A 9519-nucleotide genomic window follows, 5' to 3' on the forward strand; every position below is an offset into this window, starting at 1 on the left:
ACATATCAATAAAAGTTGTTTTTTATGTAACTTATGACTCATGAAAATATTTGTCCAATGCACACTCATGTATATTTTAATCTTGACACATTGGCTTCTTTTAAACCTATTAATAAAAGTTGTTTTTTATGTGACTTGTGACTCATCAAAATATTTGTGTTCTTGTTGTAAAAACCTCCCCAGCTTATGTTTTCTCGCCGTCGTGTGATACACACACAGTATTGTGTCTCGATTCACACACATTATTTGGTGTGATAATTCTAAAACTAGCCTGTTGGCATTTCCGTTTGAGCTTGAAGAATTCATTTTTTCACTATGGCTATAATTAGTTTCTCATAATTCTACATGATTGAATTGTGTATATCTATACTATGTTTAACAATATATAACATTGCTGTGAATAAGGTAAAACTTTAAGTGCCTGTTAGACTAACATCTGGTCTCTGAAATGAACATATTTTACAGTTGTTAAATTATGGTTATAAAATATAATAAAAAACGAGCCCAGAGACTTTCTTCATTTTCAGATACCTGATACTGCAATAATCTAGACTTGCCAAACATAATAGACTTGCAACGGCTGTGTTAGATATAATTGTTTCAGGGTCTGTATGACACACTAAGTGTCTGTCTGTAAGTGAGAACCTGCAGACCAGTGGGAATGTGTTTCGGCCCCGATGCTCAAGCTCCATAAAATGTGACAACTGCATGTGTCTACAAAAACTGCTCGGCAAAAGAAAGTATATACTCAAAAGCTGGATTTGACCATACAATTAGAAACGTTATCAAAACAGTCACTTAAGGCCCAAAAAACTATGATGCCTGTACTCTTATCACATACATCACCATCTCTAGTTTGCTTCACTTTCAGCAACCATCAAACATGGATGTATACTTCCTTTTGCTTGGCCGTTTTGAGCTGGATTAGCATGTGTTTGTAGTGCGAAAAATAGAGGATAAATAGAGAATGTTTGTATTTACTTGTGAAATAACATCTCACCGTGATGTCATCCTTGATATTTTTTATCTGGTCGAGAAAAGACAAACATCCTCTTTTTTGCCAATAATTCTTTTTCTCACAAGAAAATTTGTTATTTATTTTTGTCTCACCCATTTGTACATACAAATAAAAAAAACATCTATACTTAAAAAAAACATATCACGTACAATGGCCGCCCTAATGGTGGCTTAAGATGAAACAAACAAAAAATGGTTATTTGATGGTGATGTATTTGATACGGGTATCATAGTTGTGCAGTTTTGCGGCGACTGTTTTCAGCCTAAAACGTTTCGATAACTTTTGTAATTTTATAGTCAAATCCATTTTTCAAGTGTAGAATTTCCTTTGCCCGATAATATGTTCTCAAACCATTTTATCTGGACGTACTTAATTTATTCTATTTGCTATTAACTAATGAGTTTATTTCTTCTTTTCTGAATCAGCGTGTGATAAAAAAACATATACATGGCACTACTTTTACTGTTCTCCAAAAACTGTCCTAAATAACGCCAAACATGTATACATCCACGTATAAGTGAGAACAGTCGGGCTATTTTCGGTGAATACGTCAAAACACACAATGGTTTTCTCAAAAAAGAGGGGCCGATCATTTTCTAATACACTACATATGTATTATCAGGACACCAAGCACGGCCAGCGAACCCTTTTTTAACTATATTTGTTTTAACATGTGGCAAAATTATTTCGTCCATGTATTTGCAAGAGCAATTATTTTTCTTCTTAAATCACAGTCACCCAACTATTCACGCCATCCTAGAATATCCCACGGACGATTCCTAATAAGCAGTTCAATTGCGTCCTACACATTCTGCGTGCAGTATTATATGCGACAACACAACATAATTTGATGAATCTAATTTTATTTCAATGTGGTTTTTTTATATCTATAAAATTCCTATAACGCATTTTCGAGACGAACTAATTTGATGTTCTGCTGGTAAATAACACGGATTATCTGAATGTTTGCATTAAATAGCATAAACAAATATAAACTAAACATAACGACAATTGTAAATATAATGCATCACTCACTGTAAACTTACACAATGTAAGGTAGTGTTAACATATATGTAGTACACGGTAGTACACAGAATGCACGGCAGTGTTAACTAACATACACTATACACGCCAGTACTTTCATACACAATGCACATTAGTGTAAAACATATACCATATATATTATTGTTACTTACTGTGTACATCCAGATATGCTAATCAGGAAGTATTGTAGCACTTTTCAAAGCTGGTTCACGCGACAAGCTTACCACACTAGAAACCACCATATCTAAATGTAGAAGCAAATAGTCATTGACTATTTACTCATACGTGAAACCGGGATTAAAATCACTGACATTTCCTCACAGCGAATAAACGTCCGTGAGAAGTGGAAATATTGATATGTAAAATGATTGCTTATTCTAGAGTTTCATATCCACATCAACGATTGACAAACGAAATAGCGCATCCCCGTCTGTTTCGGCCCCTTCTAAGGCTTAAACAGACAACATAATACACTCTTGATTTTTGAAACACAAACAAACGCATATCCGCGGCCGTTGGTATGTACGACTGTATTCCAATGGTTTGAACAAATTCTAACTATAGTTTTCAGGGTGGTAATAAAACGGACTAAACTTGACACATGTAGTGTAAATGAACGATGGTAATTCCATGTTAATAATTTGCACACACATTCGTACACACACCACCACAAAGTAACCGTTGTCCGACACATCGACAGAGAGAAAGGTTTTGTTGCCGTTATCGTCTGGAATATTTCACTCCGCTGTCAGGGCAACCCGGAGAGGATATGACAGACAGTAAGTACGCAGATGACTTGAATAGCTCCACTTCAATCTCACCCCTTTTAAAATTCAGATTTTTCATTTAAAAAAATAAAGAAGAACATGTTTGAAAGTAGTTGCTGTTGTCTGGTTTCGGCTTGTCACCTCACGTTGACAATGACGATCAAGCTTGCCGTTGACACCAATAGTTGGTCGGAATATATTTAATCCAGATTTGATTAGAAACAGTGCAGTTTGGATAAACAAGGTTTCACGGTATAAACGTCATACTTCACTTCCAGCCACTGCAAATAACAAACAGTCACAGTTGTATTCGAGCTTGATCTATCACAAGTCACTGAATGGTCCAAATATTGTCAAAACAGACGCAGCTGTGTCATGCGTGTCCATTTGCACAACGCACATACGTACGTGTTTGGCTTCTATTACAATTTGAATGCACGTGTAAATTTGAGAAGCTGTTTCAATCAAGCACATTTGCCCTGTAAATGTTTCACGCACAAAATGCACGTACATGCAGTGCAGATAAGTGGACTGTATTCATCCGGTGTTAGTGTGCACACGCATATGTCTGTTGAGATTGCCTGACTGGGAGAAGCGCAAGAGGCATAGCTTGCATTGGTAGGGTTTTTCTCCGCTGTGTATCCGGAGGTGTTTAGTCAGGGTGGAGCTGTCCGAAAATGCCTTCTTACATAGGCGACACCGATAGGGGCGTTCTCCGGAGTGGGTTCGCATGTGGGTGGTCACAGACGAGCTCTGTGAGAAGCGACGATCACAGATGGGACATCGGAATGGTTTCTCGCCACTATGCGTTCTGATGTGCGCTGTGAGGTTTGCGGCCTGAGAGAAAGACTTATTACATGTTGTACACTTGTATGGCTTTTCCCCCGAGTGTGTTCTCAGGTGGGTTTTCAGGGTGCTAGGTCTTGCATACGTCTTGCCGCAGATCCTGCACATGTTAGTCTTCAGGGAGTTGGGATCCATCCCCGGGGGTGGAGGGGGAGTCTTGTCTGGGAGGAACTTGGACCGTTTCAGATGACCCATGGTGCAAAACCTTGCGGCGTCTTTGAAACTTTCGGAATGCTTGTAATAGATACCACCCCTGCCGTCTGCCATGGGCCTGAAGTCTGACGTGAAGCTGTAAGTTGGGGGGTAGGGTTGGGCGTTGTAACCCCCATACTGGGGTTGTAGGCTCTGGGGGTGGGGGTGGCCTGGGTGGTACTGCCCCAGGGTGGGGCTCTGCGGCTGTGGGGGCCACTGTTGAGGGGGCACTGGGCTGTACTGGGTGTTACCAAGGCCCGGCGGCATGCCGACGTTCATACTCATGGAAACGTTCACGCTCATCGACGGGAAGTGGACGTTGGTTTGAGGCGTCGGCTGACCGGAAGTACTGGGTCCGGGATCCGGGTACTGACTGGCGTACTGTGACGGAGGCGGGGCCGGGTAGGAGTTATGGAACATTGGTCCCTGGTGGCTGACGGGGTATCCAAGACCCTGGTGGTTCTGGTGGGTCAGTGGTCCTGGGTTCATCATTTGGCCGTGTCCGAGGTGTGTCATGGACGGTGGTGGCGAGAGCGGCGACAGCTGACCACTGAACTGAGGATGGACGACCGCGTGTTTCAACGACAGCAAAGCATCTGCGATGTCGTGGGGTGCTTTCTCCTTAAACACCGTCAGGTCTCTGAAAGTAAATCCAAGTTCAAAACACTTGATATTTAGAATTAAAATTTACGTTGTTTATTCAAACTCGTACGCAGTAAAGTGTGAAATCCGTACCGTATGAATACACCATGTCCGAGTCTGACCGGGGCGAGGCAAATTGGCCGAAATGAGCCCGAGCTAATCAGGCGTGGTCAGCTCAGCTGCTACAACGCGGTAGGGGAAGGAGGAGGTCAATTTTTAGCAGACGAGAATTAGAGGCAGCAGACGACAGTCATTAAATCTCGGAGTGACACCTCAACAACATGCTATACGATACACTGGTACACATGCGGTGTTTGAAGAATATACATTGAGTAAGGAAATCACATGCCATACCCACAACCTGACAACAACCCACCAACACGGCACAAGCGCTAAACCGCTCAACAAACTCGCCATGCTAGAACCCTGCCCGAACGTAAGCACGAGTAATGCCCCACAGTTTTGAAGCATTCTCCCCGAGGGAAAGTGACTTAAAGAATTTGACTAAACATTGTGATTTGTGAATGAAGTGCTTGCTACATACATCCAGCTTACAATAGGGAACCACTTAAAGCACTCGCGGGAAGTGTCGAGTCCCTGTGTAAACACTGGCTGAGAACTCCGCACACCTCTGTTGGTAAACATTGTCGACAAAAGACGGGACATAATCAACGATTACTGTTATACTTCCCTTCCTAAATGCTACTGTTGCCCACTGCTGTTAATAGCAACTTAGTTGCTTACGTTTATTGTATAAACATGGCAGGATCCGCCATAAACAGTAGTATCACAAGTTTAGACTAACGCTGAGATTGTTGTTTTGTCAAATGTTAGCTCCCGTCGAGGAATCGGTTTCTATGCTGCTTGTATATGTTATGTTTTATGCTCTGTCTAATGTAACATTCTGCATTTGCATCTGTCTACTGTATTATTTTGCATCTTTCATCTGTCTGCTGTAATAATGGACATCTTGCATCTGTATAATGTAATAGTATGCATCTTGCGCGTGTACAATGTAATCTGGCATATGTTTTATTAAATAATTCATCTGGCATCCGTGTAACTATCAATATCAATTTTATGACATATATTAATTATGAATTAGGTATGCTATAATAACACGTATATGTGTATAAAATTGTAACATGTGTATAGAATAGAATAACAACGTGTAACATCATAAACTGTGTATGATGGTAAACATGCGACCAACAATATGGCACGTGTGTAACATTTTAACCTGTGTATAGCTTATGTATTATGAAATGATAACGTATAAATATTAATATTATAACATATGTATAACATCGTATTATAAAAATGAATTATGCCATTACAATATGTATCATTCAACACTGTATCCGTATAACACACACATATAAATTTTATAACATATAATAATAAAGTATTATGACATCACAATATTATTTTTTCACACTCTGTCCGTATAACAAGTATATTATTAATAATAAACATATTAGATAGAGGAACACTAGCTATATATCCCCTTGATTTTTGGCAATACGCAATAGAAGGATTGTTTCGATAAAGATGGAAGGATTTTATCTATGAGAGGACAGTAAGATCTCTTTTGAAACAAACGTATTCTCGTCTCTCCTATTTCAAAATCGCAAACTAGATTTGAACATTGAGTCGTGTTCAACCCGTCTGTGATAAAACACGGCTATGGTTGGAGCAATGTTCTTGTCATTTTGGCGGGCACAGGAGCCTTCAACGCGCTAAATATGCATTTGAGCCTTTCACACTTGAAATGTACTTCATAAAAATACAAAAATGACGTTTTTCTCAGATAATGTATGAGGAGAATGGAGCTACTGCTTGTTTTATGGCGAGTGAAATTAATGTGCTAAATACAATATCAAAAATAATACAATATATGGACAGGACAACCAATATGGAGTGTCAGCATTATTTCATTGCTTTATGATTATTACTTAATAAAGCCTGCTCTATTACGTATACATATAATTGTTTGCTTGTGCAAAATACACATTCTATGGCCATTTTCGCATTTTAAGAAGAAAATGCAACACAATATTAGACGGTGTCTTCTATAGTTTGAGAGCAGTATCCGGATAGATTTCTTTGTTAAACAATCATCAATTATATATTCTTCTGGTTTATCCTTTCGGGAAAATAATGTGGACGTTTTCACGAGATCAGATAAGATAATGTACAGAATTGTATCCTTGGATACATCATTCAAACGAACCAACAATATTTTATAAGGTCAATAGGAAGTGGGCACATGTGATTAGCTCAAAATACTTCAATCATAGGCTATAAGTTATAAGGTGGATATTTACCCAATATTCATTGCCTCTATGTTATAAAGAATATCTGAACCTATACCGTGGATACTGTATTTGAACATATACCAGGGGAGTATATGTATTGCGCCGAGCATGAAGACAAGATGCCGTCACGCATATTCTCGCGTAGTATAATATAGTGTTATAAAACTAGCACGAGTGTTAAAAATAAAAATAAATATATTCAAAACTATTTCAGAGACTGATAATTGTTCTGCGCGAAGAACATATTAATTTGTTTTATAAAACAACGGATGTAAAATAAGTCATTTCTTTAAACAAAAATAAGGAACGACTATTCTAAACCCTACAAAAATATATACCACATTTAAAATAGATAAAATAAATACTTCGGGTTTTTTAATTTCTTTAGACAATGACGTCGCAAGGTCACCATCTCGCTACCTACGTTATAACAAGAAACTACCTTTTTATTCTAAATAAAATATAACATAAATATCTATCTCTTATACAGTAATACTTATCTGGACTTTCGACATTAGTTTAGGATGTGTGCAGTGAATTAATTACTCCTGTTTCGATTGATGCGCGAAGTGCTGAGATCCTGGTAAATATCATTGTTTTTTGTTGTTTGTTTGTTTGTTTGTTGTTGTTGTTGTTTGGGGGGGGGGGGGGGGTCGGGTGTGTGTGTGTGTGGGGGGGGGGGGGGGGGGGGGCATAATTATTTTTTAACATATCCACATGTACCAACTTCGAAAGAATTATTGTTCTCTTTTTATAGAGGTTCTGTGAACCTGGTTGGTATTCTAAGACTGTATACTGAAGATCAAATTATCAACAATCAGTGCGTCTCCCGGGATTATATTTATATATATGCTTGACACACAAGGTAGGGAATTAACTAGATAAACTTAAAGCACAATTTAAAAGTAGCCATGAAATTGAAATTCGAAAACAGCGTATACATTTGTAAAACTGATTCAGGTTGTCTTTTACAATGACGCGCTACAAGCAGCGCACCCACGCGTCCGGATGATGTTTCAAAAATAAAAGTATCATTTCACACTTTTCCATTGTAGAGGATATTTTCTGCATTAAACTATGACGCAGTAAATTGAAAATATAACTCACAAATGATATGTTATGTATATCAAACAGTAAAACACTTGCGATCATTTAATCATCGACGGTACAGAATGTTGGCAACGGACAACCGACACTTTAGACATTCACAGGACTATTTCAAAAAATAAAATCTAAATAATTCAAATGTAAGATCTTCTGTAGCGATGTGCACATTGCAATTAAAAACATTGTTCAAGAATTTCAGAGTACTAAGTTTAAAGACTACTGGTTTTCCCGAAGTCTTTCCATGTGTGAAGGAGATTTATAGTTTTGTAACCAAACAAGTTTAATAAACCTACTATATGCATCATCTTTGGTTTTATTAGTTTATAATATAATATATAATTTTATACCCATATTCACATTTCACACAGATAACATATACTTCATTGCAAAAACATTTTTATATTGATTGAAACTATTCATAAATAGTAATGCTTCTCTTAAACTTTGATCATATTTCTGAAAAGGACGAGGTATCGATGAGGTATTGATGAGGTATCGATAATGTATCGATAAGTGTACCTACTTGTAGCCAGGTGGACAGGGCGAAAATGAAAACACATTGGGAAACTGGTCGAACTCAAACGATGGCATGGACAGGGTGTTCATATTCAACTCCGTGAATGATCGGGGGGACTCGGGGGATACCGAGTGCCTGCTCGGACTAGATCGCCAAACATCGGAATAGTTAGAGGTGGTCACATATGCCGGTTCCATTGAAATTCTGAAAAGAATATATTCAACAACTGAAAGTACATCAATATGAAAATATTTTAAATCTTACTGATACTGCTAAGAGTTCAAATATTACTAAACAGTAAAATTTTTAAATATGTAAAACAGTATCATTTCACTATTTTAATCCTCTCTATATTGAGACACTCCTGTTAGTACAGATATTTTTGTGTGGAATGTTGAATATAATTTGTAAATATTTTGTGAGTTGCCCGAAGAATTAAGAATAAGCATTCAATTTTTAAAATCACTAAATTAAGGACGTTAAACGGCTGATATCACCGAAGAAGTGTACGAAAGGATTTGTGAACTGTTGAAATAATTTAATCAAACTGTTTCTAAATTCAGCCACGCATATTCGATGGTTAGCGAACTTAAATTTGTCAAATATCAGTACATGTGTCTTTAAATATGTTTGGCATTTGAATTGCAAGCTATCAGTGTATAACCGTTTAACACTTTTTGTAGCCGATTTTTGGAACTAGATTTATGAAAGAAATACGAACTTTACAAACACAAGTGAAACGGTGGCCTTACCTTGGTGTGGTGTGCTGACCGGCCAAAGTAACGTCTTGCAAATGAGTCCATCTTTTAATTGAGTGTGGTGTTTAAATAAGACGGCCAGTCATCAATACCTGGTACACATCGAAAATTGAGACGACAGTGATTTAAAAGCTATCGCCGTCCGCCGCAGGGTTATAGCGCGCATGTGCAGATCTAAGGTTTCGCCATCTTTTTATTTGTGCCTCCTCAATCTGCAGCGAGGGAAGCTTGTGGGTTCTCTGGAGGCTTTCATTACCAGCTTATTGGCTAATGAGATTGGAGAAGCCACAAACGACACTTCTGATTGGTT

At 38.1% G+C, this 9519-nt stretch overlaps 1 protein-coding gene across 1 annotated transcript; it reads right to left on the minus strand.

Moving 5' to 3' along the window:
• Positions 1-3366: 3366 nt before the first annotated feature.
• Positions 3367-8648, minus strand: LOC139453375 (protein glass-like). Its single transcript, XM_071235055.1, has 2 exons — positions 8458-8648; positions 3367-4507 (listed from the first exon to the last, which is right to left on the minus strand). Exons 1-2 carry the CDS (start codon positions 8646-8648, stop codon positions 3367-3369), a joined length of 1332 nt encoding a protein of 443 aa, XP_071091156.1.
• Between the last annotated feature and the right edge of the window lie 871 nt (positions 8649-9519).

Source organism: Haliotis cracherodii, unplaced genomic scaffold (assembly GCF_022045235.1).
Source record: "Haliotis cracherodii isolate W230 unplaced genomic scaffold, xgHalCrac1.p SCAF_9, whole genome shotgun sequence".
In the NCBI taxonomy this organism is placed as follows: Eukaryota; Metazoa; Mollusca; class Gastropoda; order Lepetellida; family Haliotidae; genus Haliotis; species Haliotis cracherodii.